This window comes from Leuresthes tenuis, unplaced genomic scaffold, assembly GCF_036924035.1.
Source record: "Leuresthes tenuis unplaced genomic scaffold, fLeuTen1.0.hap1 SCAF_22, whole genome shotgun sequence".
Lineage (NCBI taxonomy): Eukaryota > Metazoa > Chordata > Actinopteri > Atheriniformes > Atherinopsidae > Leuresthes > Leuresthes tenuis.
In genome coordinates, this window is record NW_027325376.1 from 1,918,672 (window position 1) to 1,945,427 (window position 26,756).

Here is a 26,756-nt window from a genome sequence, read left to right on the forward strand (position 1 = left end):
CTATAGAGCTACCTTTTTCCTTTTTCCAAACATCACAAAAATAAGGAGCATCTTGTGCCAAAGTGATGTTAAAAATTGGCCCCTACATTTGTTACATGTCGGCTGAACTGCTGCGATGCCGTTTTAGCTGACTGTCCAAGCAGTTCCCTGAAGATCTTTCAGTAGATCCAAAATGATGCAGCCAGAGTCCTGACCGATACCACCAAGAGAGACCACATCTCTCCAGTCCTGGCCTAGCTACAATGGCTCCCTGTAAAGTTTAGAAAAGAGGTTAAAATCCTTCTCAGGAGAAGGAAGTTGAAGTTTCTAACTGACCTCTTTTAAAGAGAATATTCTATAATTCATTTATATGCCTTTGAGCTCCTTGTTTAAATATATGTTTCTGTTTGTGTTTTGAACGCTTCAAACCTTTGTTTTTTAAATTCTTGCCTTTTTATTGCCATTTTAATTGCTGTCATGAGTGGTTTGAAGCCTTTCTGTTATCTTTTTGCCTTGGTTGTTAACGTCAGAGTTTGCTTTTCCTTCATAAAGCAGTTTGGATTCTACTTGTGTTTGAAAGATGTTAAATAAATCACACTCAGCTGAGATGAAGGCTTTGTTTATATATTTGCATATGTTGGTTTATGGCCCTTCTTGGACTTTAACTCACCCGTATCTGGCAAAGTAAAGAAAATCAAGTCATTTCTGTAGGTATTTGTAGGGATTTTTGCATTTTTCATGTCTTTGGTGGAGCAGAGACTGCTGCACTGTGAGGCCTTTCTTAGTCATCAGCAGACTTTAAATCACCGGCATTGTCCAGAAAATGAGAATTAATCCTTGTTTTCACAAGAGATGATAAAACTTATTGGTGACTGGACTGTTGAACACTCAGTGTTGGCTCCAACATGAAGATCCAGGGTTTCAGCATTTCCTGCTAATTAAAGCAGGGACTCTGATTAGAAACAAACCCTGACTACGTAAATCAGCCTCAATGCTTCCTCAAGCAGTGCTGAACATCTAAAACTATTCAAAAATGTCCTGGATTTCGAGGCATTATAACAGGTTTGAATGCAAATGTTTGAATTTTAAATTTCAGAGCTGTTAGGAAATTGTGGGAGGAGCCTGATGAGATAATTTAAACGGACCAATCAGAGCAAGCTGGGCCCTTTGTGGTGAGGAGCAGCCTCCCTACTTCCTTCTTCGACTGTAAATCTATAAATATGTTGTTACATGGGAACTTTAATGTGCAAGTTCAGACTTAATATGAATAAAATCAATTATTTCCAGCTGAGTATTTGTGTGTTATGTGTATTTCTTTTCAAAAAGCGACATTTTAAAGTTAACAGTTCATCAAAATACTCTAATTTTCTACATGAAAGTAGATAAAGAGCAAATCTTCGTGCCCAGAGGAGGAAATCCATCATGTACCTGTGTATATACCACTACACCTGCAACACACGTGTTCATAAAGCTGTGCAATGACTTTTGGTGCAAATTAAACATGCAGTTGGTTATAAAAGTGAACATGCAACACGTAAACTGTGTCAGTGTTTGTTACCATGTGACCATGTGACCTGTTTGTGGGTTATTGCTTCTCTTCTGGTGTCAGAGTGTTTCCTGGTTGGTGCTTCACAGAAAAACTCTCAGAGCCTCTGACATGTAGTGGCGCCCAAAGAGGAAGAGGAGGTTTTTACTGAGTGTCAAAGTGCTGCTGGTCTCATTTCATCCAGCTGCAGAATGGAGGGAACATCTGTCCAGAGGCTGCTGGGTGAGTCCCATCTGCTGGATGTGTGTTGGTGTGTAAATGCTGAGAGATGATCACTGCTGCTTCCCACAGCAGAGCAGTCATTAAAGCTCCAGCTGACCTGAGTGTCGTTTCTCTCCAGCTCTGAGCTCACTGCTGTGCTGCACAACAAACCGAGGTTAGTGAACTTCTTCTATCAGTCTGACTCTGATTCTGTCCCAGAAACCCTGTCTGACAGCAGCAACTCTCTGGGTGTCTTTACTGTGAGAGAAACAAACTGTTTCAGCTCTGACTTTGTTGTTCCAGCTCTCCTCTGTGTCACACTCTGAGCTTATTCAATGTCTAATTCATGGAAACCATCACTGTTGGGTCATTTCAGCCCTCGCAGCTGGTCTGACTGTGAGTCCCAGCAGCTCTCAGTTCTTTATTAGACGCTCTGTGACTCTGAGCTGTGAGGAGGACGACAGGAGCTCTGCTGGATGGACTCTGAGGAGGAACACAAGCAGAGGAACCAGGACTCAGTGTGGATCAGGATGGGGAGAAGCAGCTGGTTCCTCCTGTAACATCAGCTACACATTCACATGGGACAGTGGAGTTTACTGGTGTGAGTCCAGAGAGGGAGCAGCCAGTAACAGCATCAGCCTCACTGTCACTGGTAAGATCAGACTGTGGAGTTAGTGCTGATGAAGCTGTGTGGAAATGGATGAAATGCTGTAGTTTGTCTCTGTGTTGAGGTGGATCAGTGATCCTGCAGAGTCCTGTCCTCCCTGTGATGGAGGGAGATGACGTCACTCTGAGCTGTCAAACAGAGACCCCTCCCCCCAACCTCCCAGCTGCTTTCTATAAAGATGGCTCCTTCATCAGGGCTGAGCCTACAGGTCACATGACCCTCCACCCTGTTACCAGGTCTGATGAAGGCCTCTACAGCTGCACCATCAGCAGTCATGGAGAGTCTCCACCCAGCTGGCTCTCTGTCACAGGTGAGGAGCTTCACTGTCATTTCAACACTTATTTCATCCACAGTCACCTGACCAGGTGGGATTCTCTCTGCAGAGAAACTTGCAGCTCCGCCCACATCTGCAGCTCCGCCCCCTGCCTCAGCCTCCCTCCACCTTGTGTTCAGACTGCTCCTCCACCTGCTGGTGTTCTGTCCGTACTTCATCTCCACCCTCCTCATGGTGTCTTTATATCGACACAGAGCCACAGGTAACACTCTGAACCATTCACTGATCAATCAATCAATCAATCAATCAATCAATCAATCAATCAATCAATGAATGAATGATTTTCAGGTTTCTCTAACTGAACTCTCCTTGTTTTGTTAAATTTTCTTCATTTCCTTTCTCACCTGCTTTGACTACAGGAAGTAAACTGCCCGTCTCCACGGCGATGACCCCACCCACCCAGGCTGAGCAGGGATTGGATGATGACTATGATGATGTCACCACAGAGCATCACTTCTGAGCTGAACATCTCATCAGTCTCTGCCTGCTGTGACTTCTTTAACATCCAATAAGTTGTAACTTTGGAACCAAAATGTTTCTGAGGTCAACATCTGGCAGCATCCACCTGATGTTTAGAGGAAATTGTTGTATTTTCCCTTTAATAAAAACATAAAGTCTGGTATTTGTTTCAGTTTTTTATTTGCCATCGTGATGAATTGTTTCAGTTGGAGGATGTTTGTGGTTTTTATCTGGTATCATATCTGTGTCAGTTCCTCTGCAGAATAGGAGGCATCAGCAGCCTTTTTTCCTGAAGGCCCTGAAGTGCTCTTTATTGACATCATGAGGCTCACTTCAAAGACCCGACAGAACAGCACCAGCTGAAGAAAGACACCTCTCCTGGAAAAGGGAAATAAAGGCACCCGTCTGGATCCAGGCCCGGTTGGGATGTCCTGGAGCTCCGCCTGTAAAAGTCACATGATGGTGTTTTGGTTCTGGGTTTCTCTCGGAGTCATGGATTGGACAGTCACCTGACCAGGTGGGATTCTCTCTGCAGAGAAACCTGCAACCACAGCTCCGCCCACATATTTAGCTCCACCCATATATTAAGCCCCACCCACATCCACAGCTCCGCCCATACATGCAGCTCCGCCAACACCTACAGCTCCGCCCATATATACAACCCCACCCATATCCGTAGCCCCATCCACATATTTAGCTCCACCCATATATTAAGCCACACCCACATCCACAGCCCCACCCATATATGCAGCTCCGCCCACATATTTAGCTCCGCCCCTGCCTCAGCCTCCCTCCACCTTGTGTTCAGACTGCTCCTCCACCTGCTGGTGTTCTGTCCGTACTTCATCTCCACCCTCCTCATGGTGTCTTTATATCGACACAGAGCCACAGGTAACACTCTGAACCATTCACTGACCTGTCAATCAATCAGTCAATCAATCAATAATCCTCAGGTCTCTCTAACTGAACTCTCCTTGTTTTGTTAAATTTTAGATTTCAGAAAAAAGATTAAAAAAGATTTGAGTCATTTTTAATTAAATTTATTTTCAAAATGAACACAATATTTTCCAGTCATGAAAGGAAGTCGTTCCTCCTTCAATGTGAAATCACATGTCAGCACATCAGGAAGTAATTATAGTATAGATTAAAGTTCCCTAATTAACTTAAACTCTAATTAACTTAATTAATTACCACTTGACATCAGACCCACTCCCACTCTGGACTCATTTCTACATTTAACCGGCAGCTTGTTGCATTAAAGAATAAAAAATACATATAATTTTCAGAGCAACCCAGATTCTTTGGACTTTTCTACCAATAACATGGTTTCAGTCTTGTTTGCTGTGACTTGCTAGTTATTGATTAGATAATCAATAAACCTGGACTCAGATTTCCTCGTTTTTTGTATGGATCTATATAAAATATTAAAACCATAATATGATAGTAGAATGATGGCGTGGGCTTGTAGAAGGTGATCGACCGTGTCCCTCGGGGAGTCCTGTGGGGGGTGCAGTTTGGATAGGTGCCGTTCGGTCTCTGTATGACCGAATGTCAGAGTTCGGTCCGCTTTACCGGCAGTAAGTCGGATACGTTTCCAGTGAAGGTTTGGACTCCATCAGGGCTGCCTTTTGTCACCGATTCTGTTCCTAACTTTTATGGACAGAATTTCTAGGTGCAGCCAGGGCGTTGAGGGGGTCCGGTTTGCTGACCTCAGAATCGGGTCTCTGCTTTTTGCGGATGATGTGGTTCTGTTAGCGGCGTCAGGCCGTGACCTTCAGCTCTCACTGGAGCGATTCGCAGCCGAGTGTGAAGCGGCTGGGATGAGAATCAGCCTCCAAATCCGAGACTATGGTTCTCAGCCGGAAGAGGGTGGAATGCTCTCTCCAGGTCGGGAATGAGATCCTTCCCCAAGTGGAGGAGTTCAAGTATCTCGGGGTCTTGTTCACAGTGAGGGACGAATGGAGCGTGAGATTGACGGCGGATCGGTGCAGCGTCTGCAGTGTTGCTCTGCACCGACCCGTCGCTGTGAAGAAGGAGCTGAGCCAGAAGGAGAAGCTCTCTATTTACCGGTCAATCTACGTTCCCATCCTCACCGATGGTCCCGAGCTGTGGGTAGAGACCGAAAGAACAAGATCGCGAATACAAGCGGCCGAAATGGGTTTCCTCCGCAGGGTGTCTGGGCCTCCCTTAGAGATAGGGTGAGAAGCTCAGTCATCTGGGAGGGGCTCGGAGTAGAACCGCTGCTCCTCCGCATTGAGAGGAGTCAGATGAGGTGGCATCTGGTTAGGATGCCCCCTGGAGGCCTCCCTGGGGAGGTGTTCTGGGCCCGTCCCACTGGGAGGAGACCCGGGGAAGACCCAGGACACGTTGGAGAGACTATGGCCTGGGAACGCCTCGGGGTCCCCCCGGAAGAGCTGGAGGAAGTGGCCGGGGACAGGGAGGTCTGGGTTTCTCTGTTAAAGCTGCTGCCCCCCCGACCCCCGGAGAAGCGTCAGATTATGGATGGATGGAGAATGATTGTATTATTTTACCCTTTTAGAATACTTTAAAGTGACCCTTCAAGGACCTTTTACTGTAGTTTTCTCTAATGACTTCCTGTTACAGTGTAATTTAACACAGTATCAGTCCATCTGTTGTCCCGCCATCATGAATACGGTTATATTATATTAAATCAATTCAATGCAGTTTGATTTTAAATTTTTGTCTGTTAGGTGAAGCTAACCAGCTGTGAACATCTGTGTTTCTGCTCATTAGTTAAAGATCTCTAAAGGTTCCTGCAACTTCTCCAAGTTAAGCATCTGTCTCTTAAGATTTTTCTTCATCTCATCTAATTTCCACTGAGACTTTAGCAGCTCCTCTTTCTCTCTTAATAATTCCACTGGTTTATCAAATGCTGTTTCTTTCTCAGCTATTTCCTTCTCCTTTGACAGAAGCTCCGTCTTGTTTCTCTCTATCTCCGTCTCAACCTTCTCCAGTTGTTCTCTGAGTTGATTTATCTGCTTTTCCACTTCTGGTTTGACGTCTTCAGAGCAGCCATGTAACCTTTTGTGAAAAATAAAAACATGACATTAAACAATGCAGAAAGACGTGAACAGGCGTTTTAAAGCAGCCAGCAGTGTTTTATTATTAAAAATAATATCTTTAGATGGAAGAAGGAACTTACGGCTCCAGTAAAGTATAAAATGAGCTGTTTCCCAGAAGACACCAACCATGGCCATGATTTTATGAGGTATATAAGTGAAGATCTGAACTATTACAGCTGGAATAAAACCTGGAGAGGAGGCAGAACCGAACAGTCAGTCATACTGACTTAAAGATACTTAAACATAAACGTGCAACAGCCTGTTTCTTTGTGCCTGGAACTGAGATCTTTCTTTGAAATGTGGACAAATAAAATCTAAATTTGCTGAAACACTGAGAGCCGCCATCATGAACTCCCTCAAAATCAGAAGAAAAGCAGGTAAACTCTCAACATTTCATCAACAGTTGAATTATTAAAATATAGCTTTAGATGGAAGAAGGAACTTACGGCTCCAGTAACGTATAAAACTACCTTTTTTCCAGAGACCCATGGCCATGATTTTATGAGGTATATAAGTGAAGATCTGAACTATTACAGCTGGAATAAAACCTGGAGAGGAGGCAGGACCGAACAGTCAGTCAGAGCATAAACGTGCAACAGCCTGTTTCTTTGTGCCTGGAACTGAGATCTTTCTTTGAAATGTGGACAAATAAAATCTAAATTTGCTGAAACACTGAGAACCAAAATCAGAAGAAAATGTGATTTTTCAAAGCTTACCTGAGACGTGTCGATCCAACCAGCTCACCTGAGAGTGCAATAAGCCTCCTGGAAGCTTATCTTCACTTTGGTTATCAGTAACTCAAAAGGTGTGTTCACTTACTTCCCCCCTCCTCTTCCAGCTCTGTTAAATATCCCCCTGCAGAAATCTGAACGTGTTTGCAGTTTCTTCCCATCAGTGAGTGTTCAGGTGTGTCCGATTCTTTGAGTTTCTGCCTTAAATTCAGCATCACAGGACGCTGCCGACTTTAAGCAGCCAACATCAGCTCAGTTTATGATTAATCAGCTTGTATTTAGTTCAGTTTCTCTGATAGGCTGCAGAGTGTCGACCTTTGTGTTCTCATCTGAAGCTTTATGGTCCTAAGGATCACTTTTATAGGGGCAACAGCTGCTCTGTTTGTTCTGAACTGCTTTGAACGTGTTCAAGTTGTTCAATCTTTTCTTTTTCTTATGTCTTGAGTGTATAAGTTAAACTTTGTATATATATATGTATATATATATTGTATATGTAAATATATATATATATATTTCCTTTTAATCTCAATCAATTAGTGGGCTGTTGTCATGGTTTCACAGTTTCTGAACCCAAGGCATAGATGGCAGATAATGAGTCTAACAGATTTATTACAGTATGAGATGGAGGATGGATGATTAATCAGGCTGGAACAAGTGGCCACTTGGAGTCTGTGCAGAGGGAGAGGAAGAGTTATTGTTGGCAGGGAGAGAGTGACTTCAGCTGGGAAACATGAAAACTGGTGTGAATCTCAGTATAGTTGAGACGTGAGGCATCGATAACCTCATCAACCACGAAGGGACCAAGGAGTCTCTGTGAGTCTTTTTATGTGCACTTCAGAGGATGACCAGGCTTTGGTCCCCTGTCCTGATTAATGCCTCTTTAGTACCTTATAATATAATGGTGGTAGCCTGAAGAGGCCTCGAAGGGAGACAGACGGGTGCTCTAAGAGGCCGGGTTGGCAGTAGCTTTTTTTTTACCGAAGCATTTTTCTTATTTTTCTTATTTTGTGTGGAATTATTGTGCCAATTTTTTTTCTTTTTTTTTATTCAACATATTTATATTTAATTTTCATCCTTAATTCTTGGTAGCAGGTAAAAATAACATTTCACTGCACATTATACTATGTGTGATTATGTATGTGACAAATAAAACTCCTGAATCTCTACGCAGCGGCAATAAAATATCCATCTTATTGAGGATAAAGTTAAACTGATGGTTCTGCCACTAACTTACTGTTTGACTCGGGGAGTCAAATATTGATTTTTGAAGTCTTTGATCATAATGATACGATACTGACTGGTGAGGTTTGTGGTTGAACGTGCCCAGTTTGGGGTGCGATCTTTTAAGAGGACGATAATATGACATATTTTGGGATGATCACTAGTAAAGGTGCAAGATGAACATTTTAACTGAGTAACTGTTTAATTATCTGTCAATATTCACCTATTAGAGCTCCCTGGCTGCATGGAGAGCAGCTGAGTCAGCTGGGTCCAGTGATTGGCCAGATCATTCTGTCATGGCCAATTATGATCTGGCGTAGAATCGTAGCCTTTAGTACAAAAGCACTGTGAGAAGCACTGACCTGCAGGTGTGTATTTAGAGAAAAACCCCAGCCAAGGTTAGAGTGTTGGAGCAGCACTGTTTTATTTTTAAAACACTTTAATTGTTCAGGACTGAGGATATAACTCCTTGTAGTTTTTAAGATAAAGCCATTCTTTTCCAATCTTTTAGGGCTTTCGGCACAGAGGGTAATAAATCCATAAAATCTACTGAAAATACTGGTTCCCCTGGTTTTTTTTGGGGGTTTTTTTTGTTTATAAAGTGGACAAACAGACTAAACAGCTAACAACAGCCAGGCTGATTGGGTCGAAGTTAGCTAGTTTGTGCCAACAACAATTGACTTCACAATAAATAGAGTTAAGCGTCAAAAACTATAAATAGCAAACAAGCACCGGTAAAAGCTCAGGCAACAGCTGCAGTGGACAAACTTCAACATCTTAACAGTCCATCACAAAGCAGATCTTTGTCCATTTTGACTCTTTTCCAGAGCAAAGTTAGGGGACCAACAACAGCACCAAAACAACTAAGAGCAGCCCACAGCTCAGATTATTCCACATATTTATGAGATTGCCCTTAAATGGAAGCAAATATTATAACAATAAAGAGCATGTGGAAATCAAGGGGTTTGATACTTAAAATGGTTCATAACTGAGTGAAATGAACCTGAAGTTTACGGGTTAGCGGCCATAAAAAAACTGTCTGAACTCCCTAAACACGAAAGAAAGGAGCTTCATTGCTTTCTTTATTATCTTCTGTGGTATAAGAATCAAACTGTTTACAGATGCAACCGTCAACAGGGCACTCAATCTCAGCTTCAATTGTGTTTTTTGTGAACAGGAAGGTGAAAGTGAGCAGCCTGTGACAGGAATATCTTTCACTGTTGTGCCTTTTTCTCTGTTTTTTACGCAACAACTTTGATAATCTAGTACAACTGTACATCTTATTCTACCAATGTGATACAACCTATTTGTACAACCTTTTAAAATCGCATTAAATTAAGTTTCTGAACGTCAATGTTTTAGCGGAACCTTCGACGTAGCTCTCCGTTCCTGGTCGGAAACCGGAAGTGCATCACAATAGAAAACAGCGCCCCGGATGGTGACGCTTTTAACTGATACGTGTATGTTGTTACTGTGATGAATGAAAACACAGCGGAGGGTTTTAGTAAAATGTATAAGGCCGAGAAGTTGCGAGCAGCTGTTTCCGAGAGACTCGACGCCACGACCCGCGAAATCTTAGCGATTTTAGACACATTTGTAGCCGCGTACGAAGAGGAGGCCTCGGGCTTCAGAGAGGAGATTAACCGCCAAAGGAGACAGCTGGAGGTCCTGCAGGTTTCCGTGAGCTCAGCCGGTCAGTCAACAACTTCATGTCAGGAGAAGTTAAACAGGGCAGCGTGTGTTTGTAGAAGGAGCTGCAGAACTCTATTAAAATATCTTTGAAATTTGAATTAAATTCACCAAAATTAAATGAATATGCAAGGAGAAACCAAACCAAAGCAGCTGCTTTAATAAAAGCTGTTTTTGTCTCTCATTCGGCTTAATTTGAACTGACCAACGAGCACACTTTTAGCTTTTTAAGTGAGAAACTGTCATTATACGTTTAAAGTGGGCCTAATATTTCTTCAGGGGCAAAAAGCAGCAGGAGTTGTGAGGAGGAAGAGGAGGGTGAAGATGACTCGACCGGCCCATCGAGGTTCATACAGCTTTGTTATTGTGTGAATATGAGGTGGAAATATGTCGTTTAATTCCTGTGACTGATTGTGTTTTGTTACATATTGATTAGGCTGAATGATTTCCGTCTTCGTGTATTAACATGCTTTTAATCTTCATCTCTCAGGTGGTCAGAGCCTCCAGGTCAGTTTAAGAGGAGGAGGCCCGGCAGGCAGAAGGCCATCGAGCTCAGCATCCGCATCCTGGAGGACTCTCAGATCAGCGCGCTCTCTGAAAACGGTAATTTCATCGTAAACGCATCAATTTAACGGGTCAAGAGTAGATGATTCGTGGAACTTTAAAGATAGTTTTCAGTGCTTTTTGCTGAGAAAAACAGCAACATTTCACACGTTGTAATTAAGCTCTCAAACATGCTGCAACAGAAACGACACCAAACAGTTCTTTGGGCTCTTTGAGGGTTACACCAACCACAGGAGCATCAGGCTACAATTCCTCCGTCACACGTGAACCTGAGTTCCCCTGCAGGTCGTTCCTCTGCGTCAGGACGCAACATCTCAGCACGACACAGTTCTGGTTGTCCTAAACCTGGAAGATGAACAGTTCGATCCACAGTTAGTTCCTCAGTTAGTTCCTCTGTTAATTCCTCAGTTAGTTCCTCAGTTAGTTCCTCTGTTAGTTCCTCTGTTAGTTCCTCTGTTAGTTCCTCAGTTAGTTCCTCTGTTAGTTCCTCTGTTAGTTCCTCTGTTAGTTCCTCAGTTAGTTCCTCAGTTAGTTCCTCAGTTAGTTCCTCAGTTAGTTCCTCAGTTAGTTCCTCTGTTAGTTCCTCTGTTAGTTCCTCTGTTAGTTCCTCAGTTAGTTCCTCAGTTAGTTCCTCAGTTAGTTCCTCAGTTAGTTCCTCAGTTAGTTCCTCTGTTAGTTCCTCTGTTAGTTCCTCAGTTAGTTCCTCTGTTAGTTCCTCAGTTAGTTCCTCAGTTAGTTCCTCTGTTAGTTCCTCTGTTAGTTCCTCTGTTAGTTCCTCAGTTAGTTCCTCAGTTAGTTCCTCTGTTAGTTCCTCAGTTAGTTCCTCTGTTAGTTCCTCAGTTAGTTCCTCTGTTAGTTCCTCAGTTAGTTCCTCAGTTAGTTCCTCAGTTAGTTCCTCAGTTAGTTCCTCAGTTAGTTCCTCTGTTAGTTCCTCTGTTAGTTCCTCAGTTAGTTCCTCAGTTAGTTCCTCTGTTAGTTCCTCTGTTAGTTCCTCTGTTAGTTCCTCTGTTAGTTCCTCTGTTAGTTCCTCTGTTAGTTCCTCTGTTAGTTCCTCTGTTAGTTCCTCTGTTAGTTCCTCAGTTAGTTCTTCTGTTCGATCCAAAGTGACACACTGATCACATGATGATCGGCTCAGTTGTGAATGAGAAACATCCAATAAAGAGTTAAAGTTCCCGTATAAAGGTGGAGCAGAGCAGTTTATAAAAGCAACATTTCACAGGCGTTTGCATGTTGGCGTTCATCGGTGCTGCCTCGTGTTTCTCTGGTCTCGGTCCGACTGAAAGCCTGTTGAAGCTAAAATAACTCGGATCCACTGTAACAGCAGCCTGGTTCTGGCACAAGCTGGTTGTTTTCTGCACCTCTCTGTGCTGCTTTAAACGTTTAATACGAAGCAGGGGGAGTCGTGAAGGTGACATGTGGGCGCTGATGGAACCAAGGAGTGGACCCACCGCCCTGCACCGCTCCTCGTCCTGCTTTTATCGGTCCAGCTCAGAACCAGTCCTGCATTTAAAGTTCATCCTGTGTTGGTTTTCGTCTCCTCCAGTGATGCAGAAATGTCCGCTCCTCACGCTGAGGTGTCCTCCAGGCCTGCAGGAGGCGGACTTTCTGGGCCTGCTGAGGTCCGCCGTCCCTCAGCTGGCGGGAGACGACAAACCTTTTGACATTTTAACCTCGGATAAGAGGCGGAGACTGAAACCTCTGAAACTGAAGACGGTGACGCCGGAGGAGATCCTCAAAAACATCGGCGGCGCCGGACTCGGCAGGTCAGCAGTCCACATCCGACTGAAGGTAGGTTCTCCTTTGCTTTATGAGTGAGCTGCCTGCTTTCTCTGGCTCTCGATGTTAAGCGGCTTTAATTTTTCAGACACGAGAGGAACCTCAGGAGGAGATTCTCCCTCTTCAGGCAGTAAGCAGCAGCTCTGCCACACTGAGCTGTGACGACTCCAGGCAGCAAACGAGGTAATTCATGCATGTAGCCCCTTTACCATGATCCTTAGAAGGAAAATAAGGGACCGTACCTAGTTTTTTAGGCCTGACACTTCTTCTTTTGTCCTCCACTTGTCCAGTTTCCTCAAATGTTTTAAGGACACACTGCACACCATGCTGAGATATGCCAAGTTTTCAGCTAATAGCTCTTTGGGAATCACCTTGTTGCTGCAGAAATCCTATTTTCTGTCTGTCAAACTGTGTTTTCTTTGCTGTTTTTCATAGATGCAGCTAAAGAAATGGGAACAAATGATGTGTCTCTGTGACAGGCTGCTGGTAACAAAGTGCCTAAAGATCCAGTTTAAAATGGCTTCTTTGCTAAGTTGTCTGTTCTGTGTCGACACAACACTGGTTCATCCCTTGAGTTAGGAGCCTTTTTTCTGCCCGAATGGGTCAAAGGTCAGAGTTAAGTGGCTGAACAAAGAAAAAACCTCTGAAAATGCTCAGGAACAAGGACTGAAAATGAGTGAAAAAGCAGAAAATGTCCAAAGAAAACCTGTGAAAGAGCTTCAGAAAGCTGCAGCACTGTTGATCAGGACACTTTAAAGGTTTCAGAAAGCTGCAGAACTATTGATCAGGACACTTTAAAGGTTACAGAAAGCTGCAGAACTATTGATCAGGACACTTTAAAGGTTCCAGAAAGCTGCAGAACTATTGATCAGGACACTTTAAAGGTTTCAGAAAGCTGCAGAACTGTTGATCAGGACACTTTAAAGGTTTCAGAAAGCTGCAGAACTGTTGATCAGGACACTTTAAAGGTTTCAGAAAGCTGCAGAACTGTTGATCAGGACACTTTAAAGGTTTCAGAAAGCTGCAGAACTGTTGATCAGGACACTTTAAAGGTTACAGAAAGCTGCAGAACTGTTGATCAGGACACTTTAAAGGTTTCAGAAAGCTGCAGAACTATTGATCAGGACACTTTAAAGGTTACAGAAAGCTGCAGAACTGTTGATCAGGACACTTTAAAGGTTACAGAAAGCTGCAGAACTGTTGATCAGGACACTTTAAAGGTTTCAGAAAGCTGCAGAACTGTTGATCAGGATACTTTAAAGGTTACAGAAAGCTGCAGAACTATTGATCAGGACACTTTAAAGGTTTCAGAAAGCTGCAGAACTGTTGATCAGGACACTTTAAAGGTTTCAGAAAGCTGCAGAACTGTTGATCAGGACACTTTAAAGGTTTCAGAAAGCTGCAGAACTGTTGATCAGGACACTTTAAAGGTTTCAGAAAGCTGCAGAACTATTGATCAGGACACTTTAAAGGTTTCAGAAAGCTGCAGAACTGTTGATCAGGACACTTTAAAGGTTTCAGAAAGCTGCAGAACTATTGATCAGGACACTTTAAAGGTTTCAGAAAGCTGCAGAACTGTTGATCAGGACACTTTAAAGGTTACAGAAAGCTGCAGAACTGTTGATCAGGACACTTTAAAGGTTACAGAAAGCTGCAGAACTATTGATCAGGACACTTTAAAGGTTTCAGAAAGCTGCAGAACTATTGATCAGGACACTTTAAAGGTTTCAGAAAGCTGCAGAACTATTGATCAGGACACTTTAAAGGTTCCAGAAAGCTGCAGAACTGTTGATCAGGACACTTTAAAGGTTTCAGAAAGCTGCAGAACTATTGATCAGGACACTTTAAAGGTTACAGAAAGCTGCAGAACTGTTGATCAGGACACTTTAAAGGTTACAGAAAGCTGCAGAACTGTTGATCAGGACACTTTAAAGGTTTCAGAAAGCTGCAGAACTGTTGATCAGGACACTTTAAAGGTTTCAGAAAGCTGCAGAACTGTTGATCAGGACACTTTAAAGGTTTCAGAAAGCTGCAGAACTGTTGATCAGGACACTTTAAAGGTTACAGAAAGCTGCAGAACTGTTGATCAGGACACTTTAAAGGTTTCAGAAAGCTGCAGAACTGTTGATCAGGACACTTTAAAGGTTTCAGAAAGCTGCAGAACTGTTGATCAGGACACTTTAAATGTTTCAGAAAGCTGCAGAACTGTTGATCAGGACACTTTAAAGGTTACAGAAAGCTGCAGAACTGTTGATCAGGACACTTTAAAGGTTTCAGAAAGCTGCAGAACTATTGATCAGGACACTTTAAAGGTTAGAAGGTAACTTTTTGCCGTGTCATTCAGATCATTAAATCTTTTCTTGTTCACAGCGGCTCTGATCAGGAGGTCGCAGGCAGCAGATCAACTTCTCAGCAACGTATGGAAACTGATGCTGAAGATGAGGACTCTGCGGCTGATGGTGAAGACGTCGTTATGGACGGCGAGCTGGAGAGCGACAGCAGCTGGGTCCCAGACGCGAGCGATGAAGAGCAGAAGAAGAGCGACTCCAAACAGTCAAAGGCGTCTGAGAAACGCAAAGCGAAACTTTCTGCTCGGATAAAGACTGAGAACAACGCCGCGGCGTTTCCCTGCAGAGTCTGCGGAGCTCCCAACGCCTCAGAGGTCACACTCGCCCAACACGCCTGGAGCCACGAGGGCGAAGCAGGAAGTGTTTGCGGCGTTTGTGGAGAGTCCGCTGAGGTGCTGAGGGATCACCTGCTGAGTCGGCACAAAACTGACGACTGTCACATCTGTGGAGAGCCTTTCCTCAGCGATCTAACCCTCAGCGAGCATGTGGCGGCGCACTCGGGGCAGCTGGCGCACGAATGCCAAGTTTGTCACCAAGCGTTTGCATTAAAGGTGTCCCTGGAGGAGCACCAGAAACTCCACGGGCGCGGGCACAGATGTCCCGTCTGCCAGCAGGCGTTCGAGCTGCAGGCGCAGCTGAAAGCTCACATCAGGACTCACTCCCACAGCAAGACCTACCTCTGCGGCGTGTGCGGCAAATTCCTCCGAGACAGCCGGTCTTTGTCCCGCCACAAGAAGACCCACTCTGTGGAAAGACCCCACGGCTGCCCGGTGTGTGGGAGGGGCTTCAAGCTGCCCACGACTCTGAAGCAGCACGAGAAGATTCACACCAGCAGAGAGCGGCCGTTCCTCTGCGACGTCTGCTGCAAAATGTTCCTGACCAGCAAGCAGCTCGTCATCCACATGAGGACGCACACCAACGAGAAGCCGTACCACTGCGACGAGTGCGGGAAAGGTTTCACCACCAAGGGCCCCCTGACCATCCACATGCGGGTTCACACGGGGGAGACGCCGTACCGCTGCCCGCACTGCGGCTGGTCCTTCAAACGAAAGACACACCTGGACAACCACATGGCCATCCACACGGGCGCCAAGCCGTACGTGTGTGGCATCTGTGGGAAAACCTGCGCTCGTAAGACGTACCTGACGGTCCACATGAGGACGCACAACGGAGAGAGACCCTACAAGTGCTCCTTCTGCGACAAAGCCTTCACCCAGAGCCACTGCCTGAAAACGCACATGAGGAGCCACCAGGCTGCTCCGGCCGCGGCGCCACGCTGACATTCAGCTGCCGTTTGACCGGCAGCTGCTACGCTGACCGGCAGCTGCCACACTGACCGGCAACTGCAGTTTGACCGTTAGCTGCCGCGCTGACTGCAGTTTGACCTCTGAGAAAACTAAATGATTGTTTTCCTCTATTTAATTCAATGTTTCTTCTTATTGTAAGTATGAGAATAACTCCCGGTGTGGATAATAAAATACGGGTCGGTGTCAGCAGCCTTCTGGTTCTGTGAAGCTGACACTTCCAGCTAAATGTTGATATCACGTGACTCTGATTTACACCAAAAAGAGTTCTTCCTTTTTCTGGTGATCCTGCTGACGGACCAGTTGGTGGAAGTTTAACCTCCTGAAGGGAAACGTTTCCAGTCTTTATCTTCACATTAAAACCTTCCAGCTGACGTCTCATCTTTAAAACCCAAAACCTTCAGCCTCTTCTGAGAAAAAGTAGCTAAAAGACTTCACTCAAGCCAAGTTTTTACTTAGTTTTGCTGGATTTATTATGAATTATGTTGTTTAATTCCATCAGAACTACTTTATTTAAGTTCCTCAAACAAATTTTAAACATTTAGGTTCATATTTTTATAAATTATGTCCTATTTCCTCTCTCAGCCTTCCTATTTAGGACTGCCTCGACCTTTTTAGTTGTTTTTTAAAGCACTGAAGTGGACTTTCTGGTTAATGAAATGCCTGATGAAGTTTGGAGTTCCCTCTTTATCCTGTTTTAGTTTCCTGAATCACATTTTAATCAGAAAACTGCTGCAGCTACACCAGATGTTTCACAGTTTTACTCTTCAGCTCATTTAATAATGAGTTTATTACACATTCATTTTATTTCAGCCATTCAACACATTTATTTCAATTAAGTGATTCTAATCTTGATTTAACATAAAAACAGACGTCAAGGATGCAGAGCAGGAATAAAATGGAGGAAAAGGAGGAAGTTTAAAGCATTTCTTCCCCTGATCATCAGGGGAAATGTGAGATCTCTGCTGGATAAAATAGACGAGCTTGGAGCCCTGATGAGGACACAGCAGGAATATCAGGCAGAGACCTGGCAGCAGGAACAGCTCTAACAGCTCTCTGCTCAGCTTTAAGACTATCCGGGCAGACAGAGACTGCAGACAGAGCGCTAACAGTAAAGGAGGAGGATCACAGAGCTGGTTAACAACAGATGGTGGAATCCTGGACCTGGCTGCAGGAACAGCTCTAACAGCTCCCTGCTCAGCTTTAAGACTATCCGGGCAGACAGAGACTGCAGACAGAGCGCTAACAGTAAAGGAGGAGGATCACAGAGCTGGTTAACAACAGATGGTGGAATCCTGGACCTGGCTGCAGGAACAACTCTAACAGCTCTCTGCTCAGCTTTAAGACTATCCGGGCAGACAGAGACTGCAGACAGAGCGCTAACAGTAAAGGAGGAGGATCACAGAGCTGGTTAACAACAGATGGTGGAATCCTGGATTACAGGGTGACATCATCAGCTGAGTTGTTGCTAAGCTACAGAAACAGCAGCCCAACCCACTGATGGAGACCTCTGAAGGTTCCCACCACACCTTCCTCTCTGCTGCACTTAAACTTTCTACATGTTTGTCAGCTGATTGATATTCTAGTATTATATATATGATAATAAACAGTATTATTGAATTGAATGCAGCCCCGTAAACACGTGACAGTGGCGTAAAAGGCGTGTATTTGTACTTGTTTTAACGGGCGTCAGCTCAGCCGACCTGATTGGTTTTTACTTTAGAAACTTGTGCCGTGATCCTGATAAATCCGACAGCTTCAATGAGACTCAACCAGTCCACACACATTTGCATTAAACACACAGTGAATGAGCTTTATTCCCTTATTTGAATCGACAGACAACATGTGACCCGAGGATTAACTCCTGCTTTGCATTTTTCTCCCCGCTCACAGACATGAAACTCAGTTTAACGACCTTTTCAACAGTATTTACTCATGTTACACCTGTTAGACGAGCTCTGACTGGACCTCTGGAGCAACTTCAGATTTACACACATTTGCACCAACTTCTATCAGCAGCCTTTTAAATCTTATTTACTTAGATCCGTAAAAATGATCAACATAATTTTTTTATTTTTTACAGTGTGGGTGGACTTTAGGTTTAGGGCACTTGGAAGGGGAAGGTATATAAAGGAGGGAAAGAATATATATATATCTTTTAATTTATGGAGCACCCCAGGGGACACGGAGGGGAAAATGGACTTTGTCAAGATTCCTTAAACAAAGTATTCTGGACCAGGTCGGTGTTTCGTTTACGAAAGAAGAGGAGCGATGGAGGACGACTTCGAGTACTTCTTGAATTCGAAGGTCCCAAAAGAGGACATAAGTCTGACGAAGAGAGACAAGGTGGGCATCGTGATAGGATAATAGTCATATAATATAGTCATATAATATAATATAATATAATATAAAAGTGATAATAACATAAGATAATTATTTATAGGATAATAGTATATGATCATTTATGAAGCCCCCCCAAGGGGACCGTAGGGGATATACATTATCCTAAATATGATAAATATGACCTTGTGATTAAATATACATATTATAGATTATATAAATATATATAAATATGACCTCATATGATCTCACAAAAGTTACTCGAGACAATAATTTTTTTTCCCATGTTCTCCGTAAAATCAATTTAAATTTTTTACTTTACCTTTTACAGTAGGGGACTTTAGGCTATAGGCCTTAGGTTAGGGTAGAATAGAAAAGGTATAGAAGGAGGAAACGGTATTTTTATTTGGGATGATCCTGTTACATAAACCATTAAGAAGATTATTGAATATTACCTTTGACTGTACTTTCTACTCAGTCAGCTGTAAGCTTGTAACGATCAGCTTTCTAGTTCTTAGAAAATTACTAATTTATAATTAAAGCTTTTTGTCTAAGTTGCGTTAGGCTGTACGTCAGTTTGGTTAAGGGTTAACCCTGACCCTGACTAGGTTACCCTGACCCTAACCTAGTCAGGCTTAACCCTGACCCTGACTAGGTTAACCCTGACCCTGACTAGGTTACCCTGACCCTAACCTAGTCAGGCTTAACCCTGACCCTGACTAGGTTAACCCTGACCCTAACCTAGTCAGGCTTAACCCTGACTAGGTTAACCCTGACCCTGACTAGGTTAACCCTGACCCTGACCTAGTCAGGCTTAACCCTGACCCTGACTAGGTTACCCTGACCCTGATTAGGTTAACCCTGACCCTGACTAGGTTAACCCTGACCCTGACTAGGTTACCCTGACCCTAACCTAGTCAGGCTTAACCCTGACCCTGACTAGGTTAACCCTGACCCTGACTAGGTTACCCTGACCCTAACCTAGTCAGGCTTAACCCTGACCCTGACTAGGTTAACCCTGACCCTGACTAGGTTACCCTGACCCTAACCTAGTCAGGCTTAACCCTGACCCTGACTAGGTTAACCCTGACCCTGACTAGGTTAACCCTGACCCTGACCTAGTCAGGCTTAACCCTGACCCTGACTAGGTTACCCTGACCCTGATTAGGTTAACCCTGACCCTGACTAGGTTAACCCTGACTAGGTTACCCTTACCCTAACCTAGTCAGGCTTAACCCTGACCCTGACTAGGTTAACCCTGACCCTAACCTAGTCAGGCTTAACCCTGACCCTGACTAGGTTAACCCTGACCCTGACTAGGTTAACCCTGACCCTGACCTAGTCAGGCTTAACCCTGACCCTGACTAGGTTACCCTGACCCTGATTAGGTTAACCCTGACCCTGACTAGGTTAACCCTGACCCTGACTAGGTTACCCTGACCCTAACCTAGTCAGGCTTAACCCTGACCCTGACTAGGTTAACCCTGACCCTGACTAGGTTACCCTGACCCTAACCTAGTCAGGCTTAACCCTGACCCTGACTAGGTTAACCCTGACCCTGACTAGGTTACCCTGACCCTAACCTAGTCAGGCTTAACCCTGACCCTGACTAGGTTAACCCTGACCCTAACCTAGTCAGGCTTAACCCTGACCCTGACTAGGTTAACCCTGACCCTGACTAGGTTAACCCTGACCCTGACCTAGTCAGGCTTAACCCTGACCCTGACTAGGTTACCCTGACCCTGATTAGGTTAACCCTGACCCTGACTAGGTTAACCCTGACACTGACTAGGTTACCCTGACCCTAACCTAGTCAGGCTTAACCCTGACCCTGACTAGGTTACCCTGACCCTAACCTAGTGAGGGTTAACCCTGACCCTGACTAGGTTACCCTGACCCTAACCTAGTCAGGCTTAACCCTGACCCTGACTAGGTTACCCTGACCCTAACCTAGTCAGGCTTAACCCTGACCCTGACTAGGTTACCCTGACCCTGACTAGGTTACCCTGACCCTGATTAGGTTAACCCTGACCCTGACTAGGTTAACCCTGACCCTGACTAGGTTACCCTGACCCTAACCTAGTCAGGGTTAACCCTGACCCTGACTAGGTTACCCTGACCCTGACTAGGTTACCCTGACCCTAACCTAGTCAGGGTTAACCCTGACCCTGACTAGGTTACCCTGACCCTGATTAGGTTACCCTGACCCTAACCTAGTCAGGCTTAACCCTGACCCTGACTAGGTTAACCCTGACCCTGACTAGGTTACCCTGACCCTGACTAGGTTACCCTGACCCTAACCTAGTCAGGGTTAACCCTTTTATCGCATTCATCCCCCTGACTCTGTGGTTGGTTTCTAGCATCGTAGTTTTTGTCGTCGGTGCAGAAACAGCAGAGGTAACACCAGACTGCTGGGCAGCTCAAACCAGATATCAGACATTATAAGCAGGCACACTGTTGCAGGACTCATGGTTTCTGAGCTGTACATGATATTGTTCATTATTTTCCCCCCAAACCTAAAGAGCAGCGCCACCATGATAGCCATGATGGTGTAGAAAGCTCTTTTCTTGGTTTGGTCAACCCGGTTCCCACCCAGTTCCCCCGGCCCCGGACGCTTCAGGACGCAGAGGACGGAGATGCTGCAAAAAGAGATGATAAAGACATTGAAGACAGAGAGACAGTGATCCAGGATCAAATAGGACTCAGCGGTGCTTAGATATATCACAGCAGGCCATCCGCTGCACAGCAGCCAAACACAACCGATGCTGACGCCTCTGAGCCTGGCGCCACCCGCCCGTTTCAGGCCCAGGTAGGTGATGGGCCTCACCACGGCGAGGTAGCGGTCCACACAGGTGAAGAGGTGCAGCAGAGCTTGTCCGAAGGTGGTGGAAGTCCAGATGAAGAGCCCCACCGACATCATCTGTTGGAGGTGGATGCAGCCGCCACAAAAGAAGACGGCGAAGCCCACGAAGGAATACATGCGTATGAACATGGAGTGACAGAGGAAGTGGTCAGAGTGACTGACGGAGGAGCGCTGCCGCCTCCACTGCTGGAACCCGAAGAAGAGGACGAAGGTGAAGCACGGGAGGAAGAGGAGGAGGCTGGTCATGGAGGAGGCAGCGAAGGCTACGATGCTCTCTGTGGACCTGAAACACCTGTTCAGGAGAAAATGGAGGGAGATGTTGAGGAGTTTCTCACCAGGAGGAAAAGAGGAGGTGGCAGCGGAGGAGGAGGAAGTCATAGTGAAGCACCTGGAGAGGAAGAGGAGGGAGACGAGGTCAACAAAAACAATCACCCTTCAGTTAGCAGGAGCGTTTGTTTAACGTTAGCTAGTTGTTACTCTGATGAAACTTAGCCCATGTAACACCTGAAGTTTCCATTTTATGTGCAGAAAGAAACTGTCCATCGGCTGTTTCTGAAAAAGTTTGAATGTTTTTTCAATTTAGAGAAACCGGCTCAAGGGCCAGATTCACTATAACGCTGTAGCTGGTGCAAACCCTTGTTTTGGTTCTAAAAAGTTAATATTTCCTCTTTAGGCACAGTGGTAAGTAATCATTTTTCAATCCATTTTGCAATCCTTTTTCCCACATTCTGCTGTAGATCTGCTGCTGTGTTTGGGATCTTTGTCCTGTTGATGAGCCAGTTTCAGCCCAGCTTTAGCTGTGGGACAGATGGCCTCACATTTGACTCTAGAATACTTTGGTATCCAGAGGAGTTCATGATGGACTCAATGACTGCAAGGTGCCCAGGTCCTGTGGCTGCAGAACCAGCCCAGATCATCAGCCCTCCACCACCGTGCTTGACAGCTGGTATGAGGTGTTTGTGCTGATATGCTGTGTTTGGTTTCCTCCAAACGTGCTGCTGTGCATTAGGACCAAACATCTCCACTTTGCTCTGGTCTGTCCAAAGGACATTGTTCCAGAAGTCTTGAGCTTTGTTCAGATGCAGCTTTGCAAACCTAAGCTGTGCTGCCATGTTCTTTTTAGAGAGAAGAGGCTTTCTCCTGCAGCCCTTCCAAACAAGCCATCCTTGTTCAGTCTTTTTCTAACTGTGCTGTCATGACCTTTAACCTTTAACATGCTAACTGAGGCCTGTAGAGTCTGAGATGTAGCTCTGGGCTTTTTCACCTTGGGGTGACCTTTAACCTTTAACATGCTAACTGAGGCCTGTAGAGTCTGAGATGTAGCTCTGGGCTTTTTCACCTTGGAGTGACCTTTAACCTTTAACATGCTAACTGAGGCCTGTAGAGTCTGAGATGTAGCTCTGGGCTTTTTCACCTTGGGGTGACCTTTAACCTTTAACATGCTAACTGAGGCCTGTAGAGTCTGAGATGTAGCTCTGGGCTTCTTCACCTTGGGGTGAACTTGCTGGGACGTCCACTCCTGGGAAGATTGACAGCTGTCCTGAATGTTTTCCACTTGTGAATAATCTTTCTCTCTGTAGAACGATGGACTCCAGATAGTTTGGAAATGGCCTTATAACCCTTCCCAGACTGATGGGCAGCAGCAGCTGCTTCTCTGAGATCATTGCTGATGTCTTTCCTCCTTGGCATCGTGTTAAACTGACAGAACTCCTGCTTTTATAGAGCTGCTCACACTGACTGATGATCAGTTAATCAGAGCATTGATCAGCAGCTCCTGGCTGCGACTTAACCTCTTATTTCCTGTGGAAGCAGTGAGGGTTCACTTAGTTTTTCACACGCTGCTTCTGTGTTTTGTCTCAGTTTTTGTTCAATAAATAATGACACAGTGTTATATGTCATGTGTTAATCTGAGGTTCGATTTTCAAAGCTTTAAACAGAAGCTTTTTCAGTGTTTTTGGACAAATTTCTGTGTTTGAATCAGACAAAAATCACAATAAAAGGTGCCACTCTGACCAGAAATCTGTGTACCTCATACATCTAGGATCTGTCATCATCAGCAAGATCTCTAAGAAGCATTTTTAAACTCCTTAATGTGAAAATCTAGAAATGACAAGTTTCTCATCAAAGTGGCAGTAACTTGATAAACAATTCATTTTAACATGAAAAATTGACAAAAATGCAACATTTGAGGTTGGGAGTTTCTGAATTACACAAGAAAACATCAATTTCTGATTTTCTTTAGCAAAATTTCACAAAATAAATCAAAATACATCATAAAATGGAAGTATACAGCCATGAAATTCACCAGTTTCTGAAATAGAAAGCACATTAATAAGGAAATAGATGCCTTTCTTTACCTGAGCAGCGTTTCTCTCCGGTTCCTTGTGTCTCTTCAAGCTGTCTGACAGTGATTCACTGGTATCTGATGCATTTGTGTTCTGTGCTGTGTGAAGAACAGGTGAGAACAGCTCATATTTTAACAGGCAAATATATTTTTCCCATTATGATGCCACAGGGAGGCCAGACAGCAGAGACAAGAGCATCAATATTTGAATAAAATGACCATCACTGGACCATCTGCTGTTTTTAATAAAGAAAAAAAAAACAGTGGACTCAGTTGACCAATCACCTGGTTCATTTGTGCTCTTTCAGTCGCTCCATTAACAGGAACATTTTGAAGGATTTAAATGACTCGTACATAACGAAGTGTGCATTCAAATCCTCTCACTTAGCCCAGCACACCTGTGAAAACAGAGAGATTTTCATCCAGAATGTCATCTGTGGACCTGTTTTTATCCTATAAATCAGTCGTTTCTCAGCCACAGAACAAGTTTCATCCAAACCCATTCAAGCTTTATTTTTACAAACAGACACGTTAATGTAAGTTTTTTGTATGATGTCATATCTTTGCATTGGTTCAACATTTGTGTGAACTGCCCTGACATTTTGCACAGCACTTTGCTTTATGAGCCAGTGCCTAAAAAACTAATGACATCAACATGTCTGTTGGGATCTTTGTCTTGTTACTGATTACTTTTTGAAGAAGGTGTGGATGATTTTCAGGGGACGTCACTTCCAAAAAGGAGTGCTGTGACCTCTGTTTTTAGCAGTGTTTGAAAGTGTTAAACATGTCAAAGTGACGTCCACATGAATAAATTCAGTATTTCTGGATAATTTTTATCATTATTTTAAATAATCAGCCGATGCCCCTGTCCCTCATGTTAATAAAAACACCATACAACTAGTTTTAAAGACTTGTATGGTGCATCTTCACGGGTGATGCAGTTAGCTTAGACACACATCTAAGCTATCTAAGCTAACGGTTAGCTTAGATATGTGTCTAAGCTAACTAGCTTAGATATGCGTCTAAGCTAGTTAGCTTAGATGTTTGTCTAAGCTAACTGGTGACATTCAGCTGAAAGTTCCAGCTGTAATGGCTGTTTGAAAACTCTATTGCTACGTTGTTGTTTCATTAATCTCTCAGGACATGATGTCTTGCCAGAGTAAACTGTCACATACAGGAATTCCTTAAGTCACATTTATTTATTTTTGCTCCTTTGAGCAGAACAGGGGGAAGACACTTTAATGAAATTACCAAATGCACTTAGGTTTGTACACTTGGCTTTACTCATTAAATGTGTCCATGATCTTTATGGTGTTGGATAATCTTCACCATAGCAGATGTGACTAGCAGGCTTTGTAATAAAAGCTTTGCTTTGTTTTTTAATCATCTAGATAAACGGTCTTTTTTTTTTTACACAAGAGACACAATGGTGAGACAAAGACAAGTCCATCCATCTATTTTCTATGTCAGCTTCATCTAAGGTGACCAGACGTCCCCGCTTTGGGTACCTGTCCCCGAAAATGTCCCCGATTTGACACTGAATGGGGGGAAATGCGCGCAGACTCAAAGTAACCGGGGGCTCACACCAAAAGCGTAGTGAGGGGGCAGCTGCCATTCATTTTGAATGCAAGCTGGCGTCGATGAGCGGCCGGCGTTGTGAGCTTCGTGAGCTTCAAGAGTTGAGAAAGGCTCAACTTTATGCAAATGAGCAGTGATGCGACGACAGCCAATTAGGGCCGATCTGGATTCCGAAGGCGGAAAAAGGCAGGAAAGGGCATAGCGCAAACACAAAGAAACACAAAGAAGGCCCAGAGTATGATCCATGGTGAAAGAGGGAACCGATGTATGGATGGATTGTTATATATATATGCTAGTTGCTATACATATAAGCCCCGCCCCTTTGGCCGCTTCCGGCTTCTCTGGCTGCTTCCGGCGGCAGAAGAAGTAGAAGCGCCTGTGGATGCCGGTAACACCAGTTATTACAGTAGCCATTTAACGCATCGCCAGAGAAGACGTCATATGACGTAGAGACGCAGCAGCGTCAACAACAACAATCTGGAGGCGGCAAAAAGGAAAGAAAAGGAGACCAACGGCCAAGATAAATGGATAAATGTTGTGTATTAGCTTATTTATTTTGTGTGAACTGGCCGTAGACTTGGCTGTGAGTGTGTGTGAACTGATGTAACATTAACATTATGATTGTTTATCTGAATTGAAGACCTAATGTAACGTTATAAAAGTCAGTGAAAGGTTAACATTATGACACTGTTTTCATATCTCATTAGTGAAGCTGTAACCTTAACATTAGCATGAGATTAGCAGGTGATGACATGTTTTTCTCATGTTCTGCTCTTATGCTACCCAGGCTCCTGAGATGGATGAATGAGGAGATAACTGTGATGTCATTAATTCTTCTGATTGCCACCCTTTGTATTATAAAAGTTGGTTAAGATACATGAAAAAGTACTTGTCCCTGTTTTTTTATTTCATTATGATGATATTTGATGATTTTTCACCACTGCAATGAAAATGTCCCCGATTTTCATTTCAGAAATCTGGTCACCTTCGCTTAATCCGTCGGTCGGGTGGCGGGGGGGTGGAGCCTATCCCAGCGGCGAGAGGCGGGGTCACCCTGGACAGGTCGCCAGTCCATCAGAGGCCTCACAGAGACAAACAACATGACGAAGACAAGTCCACACCAATAATCACAACTGAATACTCAGCACTCAACAACATCTATCAGACATCGTTCCTCACTAAAGAACATTTAATAGCCCCAGAATATGTAAAAAGTCAGCATTATATACTGAAAATCTGCTGCCCAACTCGGGCTCTTTCCATCTTCTCTGCATTTAGATGAGTTGTAGGCCTACCATTATTTGTGGTGTAGCATTATGTCCATAATTAACACGCAACATTTAATCAAACCAGATCTGAATCAGATCTATAGCCTTTTAGTTTATACAAAAGATGGCTGGAGCCACCATGATGTCACCTACTGGTTTGTGGTTTAAAGTCGGCTCTCACCTTGTTGTTTTAGAGTCTAACATCAAATTAACAGGTAAATTTTCTGTATGTAGCCTGATTAAAAACCAGAAAAACTATATGATTTGACATGATGAATTTATTGAATATACTTAACAACATAATAATCATTGTACACCTCCGCAAGACATTTAATTAATGGCTGAAACACAAAAAAATGGCGACTGTGTTTGATCAAACTGACGGTGACATCTTTGTCATCTCATTTGAAATCAGGTTAAATCACACATATAAGAAAACATATTGTTACTTATCAGATACT

The 26,756-nt window shown here is 44.1% G+C and overlaps 2 protein-coding genes across 2 annotated transcripts; both read left to right on the top strand.

Annotated features, from left to right (window-relative positions):
• Positions 1–1,687: 1,687 nt before the first annotated feature.
• On the top strand, positions 1,688–3,242 carry LOC140282177 (uncharacterized). Its single transcript, XM_072376751.1, has 6 exons — positions 1,688–1,747; positions 1,866–1,901; positions 2,103–2,378; positions 2,458–2,703; positions 2,789–2,929; positions 3,087–3,242. Exons 1-6 carry the CDS (start codon positions 1,717–1,719, stop codon positions 3,185–3,187), a joined length of 831 nt encoding a protein of 276 aa, XP_072232852.1. The 5' UTR covers positions 1,688–1,716; the 3' UTR covers positions 3,188–3,242.
• A 6,393-nt stretch (positions 3,243–9,635) lies between these two features.
• LOC140282142 (uncharacterized) lies at positions 9,636–16,327 on the top strand. Its single transcript, XM_072376724.1, has 6 exons — positions 9,636–9,914; positions 10,190–10,256; positions 10,401–10,513; positions 12,018–12,262; positions 12,339–12,433; positions 14,621–16,327. Exons 1-6 carry the CDS (start codon positions 9,698–9,700, stop codon positions 15,876–15,878), a joined length of 1,995 nt encoding a protein of 664 aa, XP_072232825.1. The 5' UTR covers positions 9,636–9,697; the 3' UTR covers positions 15,879–16,327.
• The last annotated feature ends 10,429 nt before the right edge of the window (positions 16,328–26,756 follow it).

Coding starts and splice junctions, on each gene's coding strand:
- LOC140282177 (XM_072376751.1), top strand. CDS start 1,717: ATGGAGGGAACATCTGTCCAGAGGCTGCTGG. Junction 2,704..2,788: donor CAGCTGGCTCTCTGTCACAG/GTGAGGAGCTTC, acceptor AGAAACTTGCAG/CTCCGCCCACATCTGCAGCT. Junction 2,930..3,086: donor ATATCGACACAGAGCCACAG/GTAACACTCTGA, acceptor CTTTGACTACAG/GAAGTAAACTGCCCGTCTCC.
- LOC140282142 (XM_072376724.1), top strand. CDS start 9,698: ATGAATGAAAACACAGCGGAGGGTTTTAGTAAAATGTATAAGGCCGAG. Junction 10,257..10,400: donor GACTCGACCGGCCCATCGAG/GTTCATACAGCT, acceptor TTCATCTCTCAG/GTGGTCAGAGCCTCCAGGTC. Junction 10,514..12,017: donor CAGCGCGCTCTCTGAAAACG/GTAATTTCATCG, acceptor CGTCTCCTCCAG/TGATGCAGAAATGTCCGCTC.